The sequence below is a fragment of the Poromitra crassiceps genome (assembly GCF_964638095.1).
Source record: "Poromitra crassiceps genome assembly, chromosome: 23".
Classification (NCBI taxonomy): Eukaryota; Metazoa; Chordata; class Actinopteri; order Beryciformes; family Melamphaidae; genus Poromitra; species Poromitra crassiceps.
Genome location: NC_139639.1, coordinates 16,362,775 through 16,386,541, shown reverse-complemented (window position 1 = coordinate 16,386,541; position 23,767 = coordinate 16,362,775). Strand labels below are relative to the sequence as shown.

The 23,767-nt window shown below is 47.5% G+C and overlaps 1 protein-coding gene across 1 annotated transcript; it reads right to left on the bottom strand.

Annotated features, from left to right (window-relative positions):
* Nucleotides 1-3,457: 3,457 nt before the first annotated feature.
* LOC310796676 (phospholipid phosphatase 3-like) lies at nucleotides 3,458-22,719 on the bottom strand. Its single transcript, XM_083658921.1, has 6 exons — nucleotides 22,526-22,719; nucleotides 12,362-12,519; nucleotides 7,544-7,824; nucleotides 7,295-7,352; nucleotides 7,010-7,186; nucleotides 3,458-6,211 (listed from the first exon to the last, which is right to left on the bottom strand). Exons 1-6 carry the CDS (start codon nucleotides 22,662-22,664, stop codon nucleotides 6,083-6,085), a joined length of 942 nt encoding a protein of 313 aa, XP_083515047.1. The 5' UTR covers nucleotides 22,665-22,719; the 3' UTR covers nucleotides 3,458-6,082.
* Nucleotides 22,720-23,767: the final 1,048 nt, after the last annotated feature.

The window sequence follows — 23,767 nt, the reverse complement described above, 5'->3', positions numbered from 1 at the left end:
CCAAGTTAGAAAAAAAAGAGTACGCCTGGAAATATTACAGGAAGGCCGTCGGCTGTGCGTCCATCACTGCACACATGATGCGGTTGGTTTCAGGCGCTCTGAGCGAGTGTCATGTGACGTCTCACATGGGGGCAGCTGATGGCTGAGGGGTTCAGGTTGAGCTGGAAGGCCTCCAGGAAAGGGTTAAACGGTGTCAACAAAGTGTCACGCCATTCCAATCAACCTAATCACACTTTCACTCTCTGGGGCGCGGCCTCGGGGTCGGTCTTGTCCTGTCTCATTCGGCCGGGGCATATCAGCTCTAATGGAGATTACGATGGCAGAGATTCGGCCTCCCCCTTGGTGTTTACATTCTCCAGGCACAGGGGGGAGTAGAGAGAGAGAGAGAGAGAAGAGACAGAGAGAGTAGAGAGAGAGAGAGAGAGAGAGAGGAGAGAGAGAAGAGAGAGAGAGAGGGAGAGAATGACTTACAGCTGCTGCCCAAAGTCCCAAAGCCCCCTCCGTGATTGAGGAGGTCTGGACATATTGCAAGGCACAGCAAGTCCAAACTTTACGGCTATCATTAGATTGAGAGTGGCTCATATGAAGTCGTTGGGCGTTTTCGTGTATTGTCTAATGGATGAGTGAAGGGCAGAGAAAGGAGACTTATGTAACTCGCTGATGGCTCGCTTTCTTCGCCTTGCTTTTGTTTCAGTCCGTTAACTTTCAAATAAAACATTTACAACGAACAAATACTCTCGTGAAACAAGAGCGCCGTTGAGGGATGGAGGATGTGGCATAGCCCATTCGTGTGTGCATGCGCGCGTGCGCGCGCGTGTGTGTATGTGTGCATCTGTGTGTGTGTGTGTGTGTGTGTGTGTGTGTGTGTGTGTGTGCGTGTGCGTGTGCGTGTGTGTGGGTGATAACCTCTGGAGACCGTTTGATTACGTGCCAGGAGCCGAGTAACGAAAAACTCTGACAAAGTGCGCGAACTTGACGCGGCTGCACAGCCAGCCAGAGGCCCCCGGGGGGCAGCAGCCGTCATCGCGGCGGTGCCCTCCATGGCGTGAAGAAGAGAAACACGGCCAGCAGGGTTGTAATGAGGTCGGTTATATCAGCCAGGGCGTTTGTGGGGGTGTGCCACGCCGCCTTCTGACCTGACACCCACCATCTGCCAGGAAGAGGCACACAGTGACCTCAGCAACAACTGCCCGGTGGCGCCTGGCTCACATGTGAGGCAACGAGTCCAGCAAGACCTTTTCAGAGCCTCTTCTTCTTCATATAGCACAGCACCACATCTCCTGCATCACAACGCCAGCTTGTCTGGGATGCTAAGCTAGTTTGGCTGTGTGTGGTTAATCTCGGACGGGAGACCAGCTGGTGCTGGAAGTGGTGTTGGAGGACCAGTAGGAGGTGCTCTTCCCTCTGGTCTCGTGAATAATCTCCCCATGCTCAATGCCCCGGGGCAGAGACCGGGAATCTGTCCTGTGAGTGAGACATTCAACTGAGGTCTTGACTCTGTGGTCATTAAAGATCCCATCAGCAGCCATTGCCAGAGTAGGGGTGTAACCCCGGTCCCCAGGCTAAATTCCCACACAGGCCTTCCTTGAATCATGGCCACCTAATCATCCCTCCTTACCTAATTGGCTCTTTCAGTCTTCTACTCTCCAATGAGATAGCTGATGTGTCGTGACTATGTCTGGTGCTAATTGGCTGCGTGCATGATGGAAGAGTTGAGTCAACCCCCCCCCCCCCTCCCCTACTTAACATCCCTGAACTCAAGCTGGTTTTACTTGCAAACACCAGCAATTAAATACTGCTGCTTTTCCCTAATAGCTACATTATTACAGTGCTCCAAAACTGCCAAAAGCAGCTTTTGCACATTGTTAAAGAAAGCAGACATGCAACTCAAAGGATGCATCGATCAAACCCACAGAGTAAAGCAGTCTCATCTGTTTATGGGATGAGAAAATACACCAGTTTAGTCAGTTAATTGATGGCAGTTGTGCCTGACAGCAATCTATTTAGTGGGAGTGTGTGTGTGTGTGTGTGTGTGTGTGTGTGTGTGTGTGTGTGTGTTTGCAACAGAGCAGAGTGCATGAGAAGAATTTGTAAATCACACAAAAACGACCCATAATAAGGGTTAAATTGCTGTGGGAAAACACAACAACCGTATTTTTTCCAGCCACATGAAAAGGATTCCATTATTAGAACGCTAAAAGTTGATCAAGAAATCCTCTGTAGTCATCTCAACGGGACAAAGGCCTGAAAATGTTTTTTGAGAATGTGTAGGTTCTCTGCCATTTGTTGGTCTGCTGAGTACCTACTAAAAATATACTTGGCTCGCTGCCCCTACAGTATCACTCTCATTTCCAGCTGAGGATATCTCAGAGAAGATCTTTTGCGCCGTTGAGGTAGACTGGAGTGGGTCAGGAGGACTGGGCTCGCAAAGATAAACATGATGTCAAGGCTTTGGCACTGAACACTGACTGAACATTGGTTAAACAAAGCAAAGTACCCTTGGCGTTAGAGAGGCACTGCCATGTTTGGTAGCAGCTGGGGGAGTCTTAATACTTCCAACACTCACACCTTCATTCGATCACTTAGATCAAAAGCATTCCATGTTTGGTTTGGAGAGAGGGGGAGATGGACAGGACCACGGAAAACAGGGTGGGGAATACATGTACGTGGGCAAAAGGGTAACAACATAAAAGAAGTATGCATGAAGCAGCACGCGCACACACACACACACACACACACACACACACACACACACACACACACACACACACACTCACACTCGGGTGTGTCGTTTTGTGGTCAATTAAGACAATGGAAACAGTGTAAATGTGTCATACCTAGTCTTAAACACAAGGCGAGTGCTCCATACACACTAGTTCAGTGGTGTATCGGCCCCGGTGCAGCGATAAAAACAAACCCCATTTTGTAGCTTATTAAACTAATCAACTGTAAGCTGCTTCTGGGCCCTGTGCCGGATCCAGTCAAATCAATCAGCTTAACGGATACCATGTGAACGCACTGGCCCACAAACCCAGCTCGTGCTACGCTGGCACACACACTAGCATTACTCGCAGCGACCTGCGGGTGATTTATATGTCGAGGAGGCAACGTGTTGCATTAAAGCTATCGTACCGTGCTGCTCCTAAGCATTCTCATATGTGAATGTACTTTGCCACTCTGGAGCAGTCGCACCGTGTAGCCTGGCTGTATTATTCCAGCGGGCCATTGGGGAGAGGGGTTAAAACCTGGAATGCACACTATTTCCCTACAGGAAACTGAGTATGGAAGTCTAGCATAGGCCCACGCCCAGATCTCTCCATCCATCACACACACATAGTGGGCCCAGCTACTGATTTATGGTGTCAAAGTCTGAGGTTCTTCTCATATCATATGTGGCACGCGCTAAAATAAAGCTCAAAAACCTCACCAGACACCATGCTTGATCTTTTGTGTTTTATTAAAGACATTGATACATGTCTTAGATTTACATTGTACAAAATTTCACACAAGACAATACAAAAATACTGAAAGGCATTTTTTTTCTGTTAATAAACATGTACTGAAGCTGTCTGCCTTGAGAGCTTTTTTTCTTGTCCTCGATAAAACTTTTAGTAGGCCTATTCACAAGTTGTCACTTCACTGCATGACATCTGCCAAGCTTTGCCTCTTCTAAGCAGCACGTTTTTTTTTACACAGGTCTCGACACCATCAAAGTCATAGTGGGCGTTTCTTCTAAAGATATACATGAGACAGTATTTGTATAGGGATGCACCGATTTATCGGCTGTATGTCAGTATCGGCCGATATTCGCCTTGTTGACTGCCATCGGCCTATAGAGACACTGCATGAAATAGGCCACGCCCATCACGGGGGAAAGCTCTCCATTCACTTCCATACACCACCGTCATTTTCCTTGAATTAAACATAGCTAAAAGCTGTTGTGTGGTGGGCTGCGCAAACAACAAATGTAAAAAATCGCCAATTAAAGTTTTTTTGTACTCCTGAGGAAAACAAGGAAGCCATTGAGAATTGGCGAGAAGAAAAATGTGGATCTAGTTGTCAAAGTTGGAGTGTTCATATTCCGTATATATGATCTTTGTGTGCAACACGTGACATAGGAGAATGCCAGGATTGGGGGGGGGTTATTGTTTCCCCCCGTTTTGGGTGTGGTTTCTCCACAGTGTCTCTATCAGCAAATAAGGTGACATTCACCGATGGCAGGGGCCGATGTTTATCTGTTGTGTCGCATCAATTTTGCGCTGGCTTAAATGTTCAATGCACATTCAAAGATAGGGTGATGAAGGGCTGAACAACTCTAAAACAGTTCAGTCTCTTTTTTTTATAATGAAGATTTCTTTGTTTCCCCGTCAGAAAATGTGGAATAAATAACAACAAAAACAAAATAAACAAGCAATAAAAACATTGGTATCGGCACTGGCCAAATCGGTGCATCCCCAGTATATAGGCTACATGGCATACAGAAGTTCCTGATGATAAAGAACAGGGCTAGCATCTTCAAACTAAGATCATCTTTTGTCTGATCTTGGTAGCAAGATGCTTCCAGGCAGTGGTTTTTGCTTCAAAGTCAATGTCATTCAAACTGTTCAAATTCAATTCAATGATATTTCGTCCGTGATATAATGCAGCAACTCATTGCTTAGCCTCTTGTGTTATGACAGAAGGCCTTGTGAGACTTTGTCGAGCAGTCTTTCAATGTGCCAAACTGTGCCTTGGTACAAACAACACACACCCCTGCTTCAGGAAGCCCCAGTCTGGACGCTAAGTATGTATAAATGTCTGTGTAGCATATATCACAGGGATCTCAGTGATGTGAATCATCAGATATTAGTAGCAATAAAGTACATGTACTGTATACATATATAAAGTACATGTACTGTATATGATGCTTATTTTCCACAGTGTTGCTGTCTCGGCTTATATGTGTCTGTTGGAGCAGGTGCATGTTCTCTGCGGGAAGAGAGGCACACCAGTAGGCTATAAACACTGAAATATAGACATGACATTAACAACACACTGACACATAGACAGAACACAGCCAAACACACACGCACGTGCACACATACACACATGCACACACACACACACACACACACACACACACACACACACACACACACACACACACACACACACACACACACACACACACACACACACACTCTCTCTCACACCTAACACTTGTGAGCACCCGTCTGGTTCATATAACAGACAGTCATTTCATTAAATGGCTCAGTGGGGGGCTCGTCCCAGCCAGCAGAAAGAGGCCCACCTCCAACACACGCGCCCTCGCCGTACTTTCCACCTACTGTCAATTCTCTATGCATCTTCTATGCAAAACTACATTGTGGACATAGCAAATAAAAGAAAGGTTACTTACAAAGCTTTGCAAAAGCTTCACTTCGGGTTCATTCAAGTGGTGACAATCAGTACTAAGTTTGGATAAAATAGTGCTATAAATCAAACATACATTTTTATAAAAAAAATAAAAACAAAAAACAAAATAAAACAAAAGGAAACATCCTTCCTGAAATCAAGGAATTTGTTTTTTGTTTTGTCCATGATTTGTATCTATCAGGCCCACAGTGAGGGAGTGGTGGTAGTACAATAACAACAATATACAGCTTCCATGTTGGCTGCAGCTAAGGGCAAGCTATCCCCACTCATTTCTCCATCTGATTTCGTTTTAGACTTTTGTCCATGGAATGACCTTCGCTGAAGATCTGCGAGTAGGAGAGTCTCCGAGGCGGATCCGTTTCATAACAACCGGAGTAGGACAAATATCCCTGGAGATAAAACATAGGAGTGGTCCCCTCTCTTTTCCATATTATAACGTCTGGTGAGATTGAAGAATAGGAAAAATATGAAATTTTCCGCTGAGAAGGCAAAACGTGCTCGTCTGAGTTCATGTTTTCCGTGGTCTCCTTCAGTGTGCGATGACCATGATTCGTCTGCACTATCCAGATTCTTGGAGTTCCCTCCATCCAGTCTTGGCCAGTGGGTGTAGCAGTGATTTAAATGGCACAGGTCAGGATATATACTGTACACTTCTTTGCAGTCCTCTCTATGCCATGATGAGATGGTTGCCCCGTTCTCTGATGTCTGCTGGAGGAACCAGGTCTTTCTTGACTGGGGCGGGCGATATGGTGGAACGTCGGCCTTTGGGCTTGAACAAGTCTGATACAAAGAAAACCTGTGGGAGGGACAGAAAATGATCTCCATGAACATCTGAGTCACAGAATTATAGTTATCAGAGTCAGAATACAATTCTGTCCCCACCAACTATCAATACTGTCAATAGGAAGTTATCTTGCTGGGGGAGACAAGCTTACATTTGAATAATTACAGAATACAGAACTTAAAGCTGCATTCAGTGATGTTTTGGGGTTAAAATAAGTGTTACATAGCTCTATAGTCTGACAGCAATCACTGAAATAGAGTGATTGGTCAGTAATTTGGAACCCCCAACCCCCCACTGTCCTCTATCTCTCTCCTGTAGTCCTGCATGCAAGGCAGACGTATCTCCGCAACTATATAGTATATATAATATACCATATAGTCCTTTAGAGGCATCGCGATCTGACCTTCTGTTTCCCAAAAATTTCAACATTTCTCTGATTGGATAGTGGGAGGTCGATGCCAAATTTCTATCCAATTTCATCCAGGTGGTACTGTAAAAGACCCATACAATATATATATATATATATATATATATATATCTTTTTTACAAATCCCCATTAGTGGATGGCATTGCACTGCATTTCATGGGGACAGGGGACCATATATAACACACATCATCAGTAGAGCAGATTTGCACTTTCGCTCAAATTTAATCACAGCTCATAATGAGCTAAATTTACAAATTTCATGGGGAGATATAGCAGTTCCCAAGATGAATTTATAGCCCAGGATGGTTTGTAAAGTTCTTAACGACCTCTGGTCTGGTCTAATTTAGCAGATTACAGTGTTACAACGTCATAAATCGACTCACTATGCAGTAGGCCACCAGGGCTCCCTGGGCGAAGCCGGCCAGGACGTCAGTGGGGTGGTGCTTGTGATCGGAGACGCGGGACAGCCCGGTGTAGAAGGACATCATGATGAGGGTGAACTGGGTGAGTGGGCGCAGCAGCCGCGCTCCATGCCACGTGAAACGAGACTGCAGGTAGAACTGCAGAGACAGGATGGAGTGATCAATACAATGGATGTATGGTGTGTGTATCAATGTATAATAGCATAGATATGTGTGTCCATGTTGAAAGACAAAGCGGTGACTTACCACCAGATAAAGCATGGTGTACATGGAGAACGATGCATGTCCAGAAAAGAAGGACTTTCTGAGGAGAAGAGAGGACAATCAGCATCATCAAAATACATATATCAACTTTTTTCTCTTTTTTTTTGGTATAGTAAGTAACCACTTAAGAATCCGTTGAACAAGCACTTGAACAACAAGCCTTGCAAGAATCTTACACTATCTCATGTATTTGACACATTTTGAGCAGCTTTTGACAGTTCATGACAATACCTGGCCTCCTGAACTTTGCTCTCCGGCCCCTGACACTGGTAGTCCGTGATGTAGCCCAAGGAGCAGTTGATGGCGGAGTAGTCGGGTTTGCAGACGTCAAGGAAGTGGGGGCGCATGCGGCCCACGGACACCTTGGCGATGTCGGTGAAGGACTGGCTGATGGCGCAGCCGAAGACAAACACGCCCACCTGCTTGTAGAGGGCGGAGATGTAGGGGTTCCCCACGAACGACTTGGAGCCCTCGTTCAGAAAGCGGATCCTGTAGCTCTCCCCGATCAGGATCTGACGGGACAGAACAGGGACGGCGGTGAGGACGGGACAGAACAGGGACGGCGATGAGGACGACGTCATGTGGGTGTGACATAGGGAGCTCTAATGATAGCAGGTGAATACAAGAGATAGACAACTGTTTTTTTTTTAAATAGCCTGAGGTTCGGAAAGTTTAGTGACGCGACAAGTTATAAGGAGAGCAGTAATCATGTCTTGAAGTTAAAACTGCTGCTCTACAATCTGTAATCTGTCTTGAAGTTAAAACTGCTGCTCTACAATCTGTAATCTGTGCCATTCTACTTGTGAGAATGAAACAACGGTGCTGGGACGACGCGGGGGTGAATGCGAATTCCGCCGTGCAAAGTTTTCTGTAAGTGGGCAAATAAACCGCTGTCTGAAAAGCGACGATTGACACGCAGGCCGCACTTAGGGGGGGATGTGCAGAGCAATAACTCACTACAGCTGTTTAAGCTCAAGACGCCTTCGCAGACCCCCAACCCCCCCCCCACACTCCCCCCTCCTGTAGTCTTCCAGTAACTGACAAATGAATGTGAGGGGGAGAGGGAGAGATTAGAGGGGTGGGAGGGAGAGGAAGGGAGGGTTGGAAAGTAAGAGGAGAATGCGAGTAAGAAGGGATAAAGGAGAGGGAGAGCAAGAGTAGGGAGGGAGGGAGGGAGAAAGAGGAGTGGAGTCAGTGGGAGGGAGAGAAGGGGGAGAGTGGGCAACCGCTGGTTCTAATCAGCAGAAATGCTGAGCTAGGCGACGTGTCTGATTTTGGTGGGCCAGACTCCACCAGGCGCATATCGGGGGTGGGGGCGTTTGTTTTTCGGGGGGCCGCGCCGGCACCCTCTCTCCCCCTCTGAAGAAAGGGCTCTGATTTCACAAGGGATGTCGGGGGTGTTTTGGTGTTAGTATCTCGGTTTCATCGGACATTCTTGCGAGGGGCGCCGAAAATGAGGCTGGCTGGGAGAACCACGCTCGGCGGAGGGAAAAGTCCTGGAGGAGATTTAACAAGCTGATAGAGCGCGCGGCGTTTCCCCCCATTCGGGCCCTGGGAGCCGGCCCGATCCGGCCCAGCTGCTTTTCACGGGAGAGGGAGCGAGAGAGAGAGAGAGAAAACGCATCTGGTTCCTCTCGTGCCAGAAGATTAACTGTGTGAAATGGAAGAACCCGATGGCGCTGTAGGACATGGAGCTGCTGCACTGTAACCTCAGACATAATCATGGGAGAAAGAGGTTATCTTGTGGGCTTATCTCATATAAAGTCTCCCGTCGCCAAAATGATAACGTGGAGACCCAAACACTCAGAGAGGGTGTGTTTCCTTCAGCATTATGCCAATTATAAAGGATGTGGCCTCTGGAGAGAACCTGGTTTCTCAGCTTCAGTCAGTGGGAGATGAAGCTCTAAACGACCTAATGTTGTCCTTTACTGGTTCAGAAAACACGACGACTCGCCAAAAAGCTCCAGGGGGGGAGATGGCTTTTAAAGTCACGTTCATGCCGGGGGAAAAAACGAGAGTTGTGGTCGAGGTCGTCTTGTTTCGGGGCCTCCACCGCAATTCCACCCCGCCAATTACAGCATTTGACCGAACAACCGTTGCGTCAACCATAATTACACAGGGCCAGAGCTCCTTCTCACCAACAAAAACCCTTGTGGCCCCCGAAGCCCTTGTAGTAGTCTGCGCTGCAGGAGGAGGGCACTGCAGTGGGCTCCCGGCCCCGCGGGGTCGGGCGCCCCGCACCACCAGGGAAGTGCAGCGTGGGCGCGTGCGATAGGACCCCCGAAAGATGGTCGACTATGTGTGGGCAGGGCGAAGCCAGGGCAAACTCTGGTGGAGGCCCGTAGCAGTCCTGACGTGCAAATGGGTCGTCCGGTATAGACCTGGGTATAGACCTGGGTATAGGGGCGAAAGACGAATCGATCTCAACCTATTCTCACACATCAATGGGTTTGACTCCTCTATGATGTTATTGCCCTGGAGCCGAGGTTGTAACAGAGAGCCGGGGTCGAGTCCCATCAATGTTTCCTTGGGCAAGGCACCTTCTTCCTCCCCTGCTCTATACAGGTTGCCACGGTGACAACAGCAGAATAAAAATAGTCTAACTTCAATTCAATCAAAATGAGATTGAGTCTAAAGATACGGACAAATATAGAGGTTGGTCCTGATTTCTTAATTCTCACTTCGCTGTTGCTGATTCCAAATGGGAATGATTTGGAGAATGGCACAGATGCAGGGTGTGTGGACTTCTACATCTCAATCTCTGAACAGAGGCAAACCAAACCGGCGGTATTATGGGGTGAGGTTGTAGATCTTTTGTCCAAGGAGATGACAAGAATCTCAGCCACTGGACTCGACACCCTGCTCCAGTGACTGGACCACCTGAACCATCTAAGCTCCCAATAACGATCTGGAGAATGTTGTTGACTGGCTGTTATCTAAAACGCTCAGAAACCACTCAGAGGGGCTGATAGCACAGGTATGGAGAGGTGTTGTATCTGTAACGTGATGATGATTGTTATTATCAGAACTAGGGCTGCACAATTAAGAAAACATATTTTCAGGTACAGATCCCCGCAAAGATTACGCCATAATCATTTTAATATGTTTTCCAATTAAAATGAGAATGATATAATAAAAAAAATATCATTCCCTCTAATAACGCAAATCATATTGCAAAATCATTCATAATAATTGCAATTAGATAATTCTTTCAAAATCGTGCAGCCCTAGTTGTAACTCTAATTGGATTGATACATTTTCACAGTTTTAAAGATGCTGTGTGCAGAATTTTAACATCAATACATCGTTATCACATTCATTTTGAAACATGAATTACTGTGAACAAACAAGACCATCATCAAGAAGATTGGTTTATGGCATTACATCGTTAGCACACAAAGGATGAGAACCACTGTGATGGACATCTAGTACACAGAGTCAGTGGGTGCTGCTAGTACACAGAGTCAGTGAGTGCTAGTGCACAGTCAGTGGGTACTAGTGCACAGAGTCAGTTAGTACACAGAGTCAGTGGGTGCTAGTACACAGAGTCAGTGGGTACTAGTACACAGAGTCAGTGAGTGCTACGTAGTGCACAGAGTCAGTGGGTGCTAGTACACAGAGTCAGTGGGTGCTAGTGCACAGAGTCAGTGAGTGCTAGTAGTGCACAGAGTCAGTGGGTGCTAGTACACAGAGTCAGTGGGTGCTAGTGCACAGAGTCAGTGAGTGCTAGTACACAGAGTCAGTGAGTGCTAGTAGTGCACAGAGTCAGTGGGTGCTAGTACACAGAGTCAGTGGGTGCTAGTAGTGCACAGAGTCAGTGGGTGCTAGTACACAGAGTCAGTGGGTGCTAGTAGTGCACAGAGTCAGTGGGTGCTAGTACACAGAGTCAGTGGGTGCTAGTGCACAGAGTCAGTGAGTGCTAGTGCACAGAGTCAGTGAGTGCTACGTAGTGCACAGAGTCAGTGGGTACTAGTACACAGAGTCAGTGAGTGCTACGTAGTGCACAGAGTCAGTGGGTGCTAGTACACAGAGTCAGTGGGTGCTAGTGCACAGAGTCAGTGAGTGCTAGTACACAGAGTCAGTGAGTGCTACGTAGTGCACAGAGTCAGTGGGTGCTAGTACACAGTCAGTGGGTGCTAGTGCACAGAGTCAGTGAGTGCTAGTACACAGAGTCAGTGGGTGCTAGTGCACAGAGTCAGTGGGTGCTAGTGCACAGAGTCAGTGAGTGCTAGTACACAGAGTCAGTGGGTGCTAGTGCACAGAGTCAGTGAGTGCTAGTGCACAGAGTCAGTGGGTGCTAGTGCACAGAGTCAGTGAGTGCTAGTACACAGAGTCAGTGGGTGCTAGTGCACAGAGTCAGTGGGTGCTAGTGCACAGAGTCAGTGGGTGCTAGTGCACAGAGTCAGTGGGTGCTAGTGCACAGAGTCAGTGGGTGCTAGTACACAGAGTCAGTTAGTGCACAGAGTCAGTGGGTGCTAGTGCACAGAGTCAGTGGGTGCTAGTGCACAGAGTCAGTTAGTGCACAGAGTCAGTGGGTGCTAGTGCACAGAGTCAGTGGGTGCTAGTGCACAGAGTCAGTTAGTGCACAGAGTCAGTGGGTGCTAGTGCACAGAGTCAGTGGGTGCTAGTGCACAGAGTCAGTTAGTGCAGAGTCAGTGAGTGCTAGTGCACAGAGTCAGTGGGTGCTAGTACACAGAGTCAGTTAGTGCACAGAGTCAGTGGGTGCTAGTGCACAGAGTCAGTGGGTGCTAGTGCACAGAGTCAGTGAGTGCTAGTGCACAGAGTCAGTGGGTGCTAGTACACAGAGTCAGTTAGTACACAGAGTCAGTGGGTGCTAGTACACAGAGTCAGTTAGTACACAGAGTCAGTGGGTGCTAGTACACAGAGTCAGTGGGTACTAGTACACAGAGTCAGTTAGTACACAGAGTCAGTGGGTGCTAGTACACAGAGTCAGTTAGTACACAGAGTCAGTGGGTGCTAGTAGTGATGGTGAAGCTGCTGGAAGGTTGCGTGAGTGGCGGTGGTGACATTAGTGCGTCAGTGACTTACAGACAGGATGGTGATAAGAATGCCAGCAGCGGAAAGCACACCGTCGCTAATGGTGTCTCCGTTTTTGGCCGGGTACTTGATGGACTCGTCGTCGCAGTAAAACCCCCGGCGGTAGGGCTGAACCGCGCTGGTCTCAATGACCAGGAAAGGCAGGCCGGCTGAGTGTGGAGAAGCGGGTGAGGCATGGGCAGGGGGAGGGGGGGTGAGGCACGGGGAGGGGGAGGGGGTGAGGCACACGGGGGGGGGGGGGGGGGGGTGAGGGAGAGAGATGGAGGTGCCGGGTTAATAGGCAATCTGAGAGGTGGAAAGGCACGAGCGAGGGGGCCAGGAGGGGACATTTGGGGACCGGCTCCATCCATTGTGTGGCTCTTATCTGTCTCTCAATTCAATATGGCTGCCGGGGTCTTTTGAGCAGACCTTTGGACATATTAAAGGAAGAGTTCACCCAAAAATGGAAATTCTCTCATCATCTACTCGCCCTCACGCCAGTTGAAAGACAGGTGAAGTGTGTCCATACAACACACAGGTGAAGTGTGTCCATACAACACACAGGGAAGTTGACTTCAGTTGTACTGTACTGAAGTCAACGAATGGTGACTGATTTTCTCTCTCTCTCGTCATGCTGCAACCTCCCTGTGCGTGATATAGACAAACTTCACCTGTTTCTCAACCGGCGTGAGGGTGAGTTAGACGATGACAGAAGTTTCATTTCCGGGCTGAAGTCTTCCTTTAAAGGGACCGAACTTATAATTTCTTGGAAGTTTCTACCAAAACCGACAGTTGTGTTTGCAGTCTACTACAACACAACCTTCCAAGCGAGCCGTTCAAAGGATGGAGAGTGTCCCTGGTGATGCGGGCTCCCTGGCTCTCTCGCTGCACCGCACTGGGACTTACGGAGGCCACGGGCACAGTGAAGCCCACGGCCGTGAGGGCGCTGTTGGACACCGTGCTGCTCCTGTAGGGAAGGCCGATGCTGCTGTCGTGGCAGAAGAAGCCCCTCCGGAAAGGCGGGAGGGGGGATTTGTGCAAAAACACTGCGACGAGCAACACTGTATAGTTGCACACACACACACGCACACGCACACGCACACACACACACACACACACACGCACACACACACACACACACGCACACACACACACACACACACACACACACACACACACACACACACGGGCATAGGTCAGACAGCTCTTTAACCCAGTGGACAGCTGTGTTAACAGTGTATCTATAGGCAGTTAAGCCGAAAAGCACACAGAGATTCCCAACACACACACAGACAAAATGAATCCCAGCCATAGACCGTATAATGAATATGGACGTACGTAGCCACCATTGCTTTGTGGACTCCCGTTTTGAAGCCTCGACTTTGGCATTTTGACCGTCGCCATCTTGGTTATTTGGAGCCAGACCAGGGGTTACCCACAGAGCCACGGCGCCACCTGCTGTTAGTCTGTGATTGGTGAGCTGCACGATCACTGGACAGGCGACCCGTCAATCACGCTCCAAAGCATAGCTATTTTACTCTAAATGCGACCGTAATTGACATGAAATGTAAAATATGGACGTCATGCTGTATTGAAGAAGACTTGGAACTAGCGATTGAGACCATAAACTAAGTAGGAAAGTGTTTAGCGAGGTCATAAATCAAGTGAGAAGTAGGGTCATTAAATGTTCCTATTGACGTCTTCTATAGGGCGAATCAGCGTGACGTCACTTGCCACCCACAAATGCGGAACCCCGCGGCATGAGTTGTGCCAAACAAACGTTAATATCTCAAACACTATACGTCACATCGCTTATATTCGGACATTCCGAGTGAGAGCAGAAATAGCACGAGAGTTTGATGTATAATATATGCATGTCGTGTTAAAGTTGTGTGAACTGTCGCTGTTTTTAAAATGTAAACAGGGTCAAGCCGGCTAGAGCAGACACTCACGCCTCGCGCCACTTGGTCTCCATAGGGTTCCATTGCCGTTGCCACCCAGTGACGTGGTTTGTTTACCAAAATGCTGCTCGGCTGATCCCTCGTATACAATCAGACTTCTTTTTGCAGTCAGTGGAGTTTGTCCCCTGCTGTCCATTAGAAAGAATGCAGGTTTAAGGCATTGGCTTCACTTTTCAAAACCGGTGGTTGCCCCTTGATCCCAGCCATTAAGTTACATATCTCACGCTGTTTCCAAAAATGAGACAGCTGCTAAGATAAGAAAATGAGTGTATCTCTTAGAAATAAACAAAATTAAATCAGTTGAAGTAAAAGCCAGGGGAAAAAGGATCCATCATCATTGCTGGAGACTTAAGTGAAGCCATCATGCTTAGAATGGCATAAAGAGACTTCAAACAGGCTGAGATATCACTAGAAGGTTTTGATGTGTCATGTTCAGGAGAGAGTCCACACAGCAGATAACTGACACGGAACAAAAAACCAAACACACTCGACACTTATCAGCTTCTTTCCTGCAGACGCTTTCAACTGCACTTAAAAGGCCCACTTTATAAGATGCCTGGAGGCTGGAGGGTGTCTGCGTCCTTTAAGATGCCTGGAGGGCGTCTGTCTGTGTCCGATCCGTTTAGTGTCTTTCACCACTTAAAAGTGGCAAAAAGATGTTATTTATCTCCCCGACAACCAACAAGATGCCAGCCAAGAGGACAGCTTATTTTCCGTTTAGCAAAGACGCCAAAGGGGGACTTTGGAAATTGGAGCCGTGAAGTGGGGCCCCAGGAGAGGCCTGGAACCCCCGACACAAGTTGGAAAGCGCACTTTCCAAATCGCTTCAAAGCAACATTTCACTGACGCTGGCGCTTTGAAGTCACTCTTTGAATAATTCCGCGAAAATCTGCGAATACAAAGAAAAACAAACATGATCCGATCTGCGCGCTCGCACTTTCGCTCTCAGGGGGAAAATGCACTGGGGTGTGTGGAGGTCAGCGCTGGGTGCTGCTGAGGGGGGGGGGGGGGGGCATGATTTCTCAAACCAAATGTCAACACCCCAACCCCCCTACACACACGCACACGCACACACACACACACACACCTACACACACACACACACACACACACACACACACCTACACACACACACACTCACTCACACACACACACCAGCCTGGCCTTTGAAGGGCCAGCTGGGTTGCTCTCGGGTTACAGGCAGCCTGTGATGGGAACTGCAGAGCGCTGGCCTTCCCTCCACATCCAGCAGGATTGCCATTGTTGCCGTTAGCATTTTCACGACTTATTCAAACAAATATCTGAACGCTCGCCGTCAGCAACGTCGGGTGGGAAAGGAACGCTCGAGAATACTGTAACAGTGAAAATATACTTTTAAGGTGCACTAAATCCCGATCTGTCTGATCGCTGCAGTTTTGCTTTGCCCCGGTGGCCACCAACGGAACGGACGCGGGCACTCCCCAGCAACACACAGTGCTGGGCTTTGGCAGCTGCTGATTCAAGGCGGTGGGGGGAAAAAAACAAAAGGACGGCTCTCGCTGGCTGCGGGGGCGAAGAAGGCGCTGAATGTGAAACACGTTAACCTCAGAGTCCTGACCTCGGTCACCGCCTCCAAACACACTCACAGACCCCAAGAAGGCAGAGAGAGATGGAAACAGAGAGAGAGAGAGAGATGGAAACAGAGAGAGAGAGAGAGAGAGAGAGAGAGAGAGAGAGGTGGCCAGGGGGTGACGAAATAAAGTGCAGTTGTCCAAAGCCTTTAAGAAAGGTTGGAGGAGGTCAGGTGGCCACAACAGCTGACAACAGAGACAGGAACAAACAACGACATGTCGTCAGCTCCCCTTTTCCACACGTTCAGCCCAGGCGGTGCAAAGCTCAGGCTTGGACAGATGAGGAAGGCTTGTAGTTCCTCGAATGGCCACTCGAGGCTGGCTCCAAAAGCGACTTAATCCCCATAGACCCCCATGTTTAAAATGCCCATCTTTACAACAGGAATAAACATGTTTTACAGCCTAGTTCAAAACATAGGTTTTGGTCTATATAGCTAAGTTCACCTCTCATGACAACTGTACTGGAGTGAATTTCTATATAACCCACCCGTTTAGAGTCAAATAGATGATTGACAGGTCGCCTGTCCAGTGATCCCATAGCTTGCTGATCACGGACCAATAATAGCAGGCGGAGCTGCGCTGAGGCTCTGTGGCAAACCCCCGCCCTCGCACTCTGTGTGAAAATCAAGATGGCAGCGGCCACACGAGGCTTCAAAATGGGAGTCCAAAAACCAATGGGTGACATCACGGCGTTCTCTTCACCGAGCCGCTTCCCAGCCGTCCACACGGTGCAGCATCAGCACTGAGCAAAGCATCTTGGGAGTTTCCCCGCCAACCCTCCTTCCTGCCTTCCCGCTCCTGACAGCCTGGAGGGAGAGAAAAACATACGCAGGCCAGGGGCCTCCTCCTCCTGCCAACAACAACACTACCACCACCGTCGTGGCTACGTCTTACGCGCTAGCTCCACACATCAACCCAAAGACAACAGAAACTGTCAATAAAGTGGCTGTGAGAAAGAAAAATGTCTGGAGTTTTGTGCTTACTAATGTCAATATCAGGTGTCTCCCCCCCACCCCCCCCCCCCCCCATTCTGCCCTGCCCTAAAGCGGTTTGCTTAACAATCAACTAACCCGGGGAACAGCCAACGGGGCTTTTAGTGTGGAATAGCCAAACGCCCTGAATGAACAGACGGATTTAGGAGTTAGTCAGCAAATACTTCAGCGCTGGCTCACATCAAAAATACTCAGAGAACTTTCTTATTAGGAGCTATTAGTTAGAATTTCCTACGCTTGTCCCTTTGCATTTGTCCCAGTTTCAGCACTGGCTCTGCTTCATGTAGCTGCAGCATGTGGAAACTCCAATCAATGTAGAACCCTCGCGTTGAATTAGATCGCAGCATATTTGGGAGGCATTCGTCAAAACACCGAGTGAGACTATTAAAACAAACAGACACACATTTTCCACTCGCTGGCATTGCTCTCTCTCTCTCTCTCTCTCTGTGGCATATAAATGTATACATGTCTGAGGCAGTAACCTGCGGTGTATACACAGTAACCTGCGGTGTATACACAGATGCACTTGTTTTTACTCGCACCCGTGTGTGCAGGGCAGCAGCCCCACACACAGCCTGCTCCCTGTCTGTGTGTCAGTCTGGACCCGCTCACTGCAATACACAACCTGCTCCCTGTCTGTGTGTCAGGCTGGACCCACTCTCTGCAGCAGCCCCACACACAGCCTGCTCCCTGTCTGTGTGTCAGTCTGGACCCACTCACTGCAACACACAACCTGCTCCCTGTCTGTGTGTCAGTCTGGACCCACTCATTGCAACACACAACCTGCTCCCTGTCTGTGTGTCAGTCTGGACCTGCTCACTGCAACACACAACCTGCTCCCTGTCTGTGTGTCAGTCTGGACCCACTCACTGCAACACACAACCTGCTCCCTGTCTGTGTGTCAGTCTGGACCCGCTCACTGCAACACACAACCTGCTCCCTGTCTGTGTGTCAGTCTGGACCCACTCACTGCAACACACAACCTGCTCCCTGTCTGTGTGTCAGTCTGGACCCACTCACTGCAACACACAACCTGCTCCCTGTCTGTGTGTCAGTCTGGACCCGCTCACTGCAACACACAACCTGCTCCCTGTCTGTGTGTCAGTCTGGACCCACTCACTGCAACACACAACCTGCTCCCTGTCTGTGTGTCAGTCTGGACCCACTCACTGCAACACACAACCTGCTCCCTGTCTGTGTGTCAGTCTGGACCCACTCACTGCAACACACAACCTGCTCCCTGTCTGTGTGTCAGTCTGGACCTGCTCACTGCAACACACAGCCTGCTCCCTGTCTGTGTGTCAGTCTGGACCTGCTCACTGCAACACACAGCCTGCTCCCTGTCTGTGTGTCAGTCTGGACCCACTCACTGCAACACACAACCTGCTCCCTGTCTGTGTGTCAGTCTGGACCTGCTCACTGCAACACACAACCTGCTCCCTGTCTGTGTGTCAGTCTGGACCTGCTCACTGCAACACACAACCTGCTCCCTGTCTGTGTGACAGTCTGGACCCACTCACTGCAACACACAACCTGCTCCCTGTCTGTGTGTCAGTCTGGACCTGCTCACTGCAACACACAGCCTGCTCCCTGTCTGTGTGTCAGTCTGGACCCGCTCACTGCAACACACAACCTGCTCCCTGTCTGTGTGTCAGTCTGGACCCGCTCACTGCAACACACAACCTGCTCCCTGTCTGTGTGTCAGTCTGGACCTGCTCACTGCAACACACAGCCTGCTCCCTGTCTGTGTGTCAGTCTGGACCTGCTCGCTGGCTGCTAAACTCAGCTCCTAAGCTGTTCCACTGCGGGGGGGAAAGTGGTCCGCTCTGCCTGGGGTAAACAAACATCACATTTGCATTGAATTGCTTGTGGCCACAACCGCTACTTAAAATTCAAACTGTGTTATTTTCTTCATGAATCCTCGGCACTTGTTTCATAATTGTTGTTTTTTCTTCACTTCACTTCACTTCCCTATTATTTCAGACTATAAAAGCAAAAGAAACTTTACATACTGGGCAGTTTTTCCTATACTGTACCACGTAAACGTCAAACACATACAGTACTATACATTCCTTCATTTACACACACATACATTGCCTTGTATGCACATAAAACATATATATTTGCATAGACCAACTTGGCCTCTTGCATGTAGACCTACCAGCACCATACATTGGACAAATTCCTCTGAAATTCACTGTTTTACCGTTGACATTCGGAACAGGAGACACCACAGGAAGCCCCCCATCTAATCATCCCCATCTTCTCACAACATGCTATACAAATCTATCCCATATGTTATATGGTTATATCTGTGTTTTTCGTCTGGATTTTGGTTAATTATTTCAAATGAAACTGTCATCACAAATGCATCCAACTGTTGTTTACGACTATTCTTAACACAGCTGCTACTGTCCCAATACACACACACACACACACACACACACACACACACACACACGGCCAAAACACAGGGCTGTACCCTCCACAGAGAAACTTGCATCCTCATTACAGTATAGTCTTGGACAATTTGCATTACTTTCCCTGCCATTAAAGGAACAGTTCACCCAAAAATGAAAATTATGTCAGTTTCAAATATTGTTTGATTCAAGTCTTTGACTTGAGATGTATCATGAGTAGTGTAAGGGAATCAGGGATTATAATTAAAAATATATAAATTACAGTTACTAATCCAAGTAACTTCAGATTACTGCGTTACTTTCTCCAGCACTGCGTTGCCACAACGTGATTAGTTTTTTGTCCTAGGTAGGCAAATAAGTCAAAACGATGCAGTTTGGCTGATTGTTGACTCCTCCTGTAAGGTTCATTATTGTTCCAATAAAGTGGATTCAGTTCTAAAAGGAGCTGGCTAGGTTGTTTGCAACTTTTTCGGAAGGGGGGGATAGCGAAAGTAATAGCAATGTAACTAATTAATTTTGATACCAAGTAATAAGTAAAGTAATTTGATTACTTATGCAATACGTAACTTATTACACTTCCTCCTGAGTAACTTGCCCAACACTGTTTCGCAGAAAATTAAAACAACCTTGAGGTCCCAGCAGGTAATGGCCGCCCAATGCTGTCCTCAGGCTCATATCCATAACAGGGCACAGCACCTGTTTCAGATTAACACCAGGCTGAGGTTGATGCTTTCTTACCCAACAAACGGTTGAGAAAATCTACTCTTGCACCGTGTTCTGGCTCCAAATGATTAAAAAAAAGAGGTCTGTGTTAAGGGCAATGATTAGCCCCGCCCCCTCATGATGAACTAGGGCGAACGCGCGTGGAAACATTATAAGACGATTAACTTGGGAAAACATGAAAGTCACCTGCAACGGCTTAATGGCAAAGTGACCTTGATGACTTGGCCTCGGGTTCAAGCAACAAACAAAACCCCTGCCTTCCCCTCCCCTCCCCTTCCCCTCCCCTGCCTCCCCCCCCCCTCCCCTCCCTTCCCCTCCCCTCCCCTCCCCTCGGCATCAGCCACACCGTGACTGAGATCCAATCCAACGACACCGGAATCAGCCTGAACTTCATGCTGTGTCAACTCACTAATGGTGTTTTCTGTGGCACAGATGAGGGTCTAGAGTGGGATCATCACGAGGAGAGAGAGAGAGAGATGGAGAGAGAGAGAGAGAGAGAGAGAGAGAGAGAGAGATGGAGAGAGAGAGAATGGAGGGGTGGTAATTACCCGAATGCACCCACCATTTCCTCCTTGTGGTCACTCCCCTCAAACCACATCTTTAGGCAGAAAAACACTGCTGGTTTGTTGACTAGCTGTCTGCGCGGGGCGGGCAGGTATGCACACACACACGCACGCGCACACGCATGCGCACGCGCACACACGCACGCGCGCGCGCACACACACACACACACAGGGCCAAAACACGGGGCTTTTACCCTCCACAGATAAACTTGCATCCGCAATAGAGTCTTGGAACATTTGCACTACTTTCCCTGCCATTAAAGGAACAGTTCACCCAAAAACGAAAATTATGTCATCTCACCCTCATGCCAGTTGAAACACAGGTGAAGTTTGTCCACATAACACACAGGGAGGTTGTCCGCACAAGTCGAGAGAAAAGCAGTCACCACTGACTTCAGTAGAGTACAACTGAAGTCAATGGTGACTGCTTTTCTCTTGAGTAGTGCTAAAAACCTCCCATGTCTGTGATATGGACAAACTTCGCCTGAGTTTCAACTGGCATGAGGGTGAGTAGATGACAGAATTGTCATTTTTTTGGGGTGACCTGTTCCTTTAACAAGAAGGTTCCCCACAGCAACGCATGTATTGGAACCATATGGGCCTACTAGAGGAGAAAAACAAGGTAGAGAAGAAATGTGCTGTCAGATCATCAAAGGTTTAGGCCCCAAGGATCCGAAAATATTTAGGAGGTCTTTGGGTTTTAGCTCCATGACAGATTATTTCACACTCAATAATTCACCAGAACACTGTCTTGCTGGGGAGGAGTCACCAGTGCCCGTTCTGATGAACTGTCAACACACACACACACACACACACACACACACACACACACACACACACACACACACACACACACACACACACACACACACACACACACACACCTCTGACCTTTTCACCACTTCTCCTTTAATTACTCCACACATGCAAATATATTATGCCAGATGTGACTTCAAGAGAATTCCTGGCTGGCGTGGAATGTCAGACATTCTGGAAAATATAATAAGGAGTCAAAACAGGAGAGGTGCAGGTGTGGGTGGGGACCCAAGAAATACATCCCCTCTCGGAGCAATTTATTAATTACATTTTCCCTTTGGCAGCACATTTTGTGGAGTCCTACTGTAAAACTATGAGAAGGAGGAAAGGGGAGTGTTAATATTCTAACATCTCCAGACAATTTGTAGAGCTGCTCATAATGTCCTGTGGAGCAAAACATCTTGACAAGCTGGTGTAAAATTAAGAACATGTAACGACATGTAATGACAGTAGCAATGTTATTCTTAGCAGAACTATACTATATAATACATTTTAGAAGGATACTATGTATAAAAACATGACATCAACACTATCAGAATACTATAGCAATATTATAGAAATATTGAATTAAAAAAGTACAGTACAATAACTATAAACTCACAATCAATTACAACAATATTTAGGTCAGAACATTTGTATATTAATGAAGAAAAAAGAAATACCATAAAGCAGTATTCTCAGCCTCTTTTTTTTATACAGAGGACCCCTAATTTAGTCCACATTAGAGCCATCACGGACCATAATAGTTTGATGCCTTTATAATTTTGTCCAGAATTCCATATCTGTACTGGTAGACAGATCAAACTATGATCAAAACAGTCATTCCTCTATATTTCTAATTGTGTCCACTTCTTATAAATGGAATAATGAATCCCGAATTTCTGGGACCCCCTCAACGACCCCTGGTGGTCCCCAGACACCACGTTGAGAACCACTGCCAAAAGTAGGCTACTATAAATGCACCGAACGTTACTACACTAGTACACTACACACTTGAGATGTTAATTGCTACAGTGTAACTTAATTGTGTAACAGAGATATTAATTGCTACATTGTAACTATAGTGTAGTTTGCATGCATGGTACTCTTACCTAGAAACAAGCAGAACAGATCCACTCCGACCAGCAACTTTCTCCTGCTGTTGTCTTTACAGTTATTGTTGTTCAGTGAACTCCCGCCGTTCCTCGTCTCTGCTGCCATCGTTTTCTCATAGATCAAGCAGCGTTGCATTTAAAAGAATTGCGTTTTTCAACTCAAAGAAAAAACGGTTGTTGTTACTAATACTATAGTGTTGCTGCGTTTGTTTTCTACCTCCTAAAAGGAGCGGGTCTACATGAATCCTCGCTTAGTACGAGTAGTCGTGCAAGTGAGCGGTCTGTTACTGGGGGAATAGGCTCTTTGAAAGTGTTCCTATCTTCCCTTATAATAATCACGGCTCGCTTTTCCTCTAACTTCTAACCAGCCTTATTGCGCGTTTCTTCTTAGGTGATACTGAGCGGATACTGCTACAGCCTTGCCCCAAAACCACTCCCCCGGCTCCTCCTCCTCAATTACTGCCCTATGCAAACTCCACTCACTCACATGCCACTTGATGCTGAAGTTTACTTTGTCCACTACAACTGGTCCAACTGATGACACAAATACATGATCCAAAAGATCAGCTTTATATTTTTACACCTTTACTCAGTGTGACTAGAGTAAACACTTCTGTGGTGTTTTATGGCAGCAGTTGGCATCCTTTATGTTGCATTACCGCCTCCTTCTGGATTCAGCCATCCACTGTTTCCCTACATCTCTGCGCCTCTATGCTCTGCGCTCAGACTCTCCCATCCTAGAGTCTAAACAGTCAGGGGTTTGATGTAAAAGTCATAGGCATTGTTACATCACTGATGAGGTCATAGGCATTGTGACATCAGTGATGTCATAAGAGCAAACATGATGTCATCAGTGATGCAAAGTTGTGCAAACAATGTCTATGACATCATCAGTGACATTGACCAAAATCATCTTATGACATCACTGATGTCATAAGATTTTGGTCAATGTCACTGATGACGTCATAGACATTGTGACATCAGTGGGACAAAAACAGCCGAGCTGTTTTTCACCTCAGAGAAGTTGTAAAAGGGTTAACAGTCTGGTTTCCATTACAGTTGACCATGTTGAAGAAAAACTGATGAAAATCACTTAAATGCAATGACTGTGCGAAACAAGTTGTAGAAACAAGTTGTAAAATGCATTCTTGTGTGAAGCATTTGCAAAAGTCCTCAATATCCCCTGACTCTCCCTGCATGGAATAAAGTTCTCAAAATTCAATGAACAATGCGAACCAT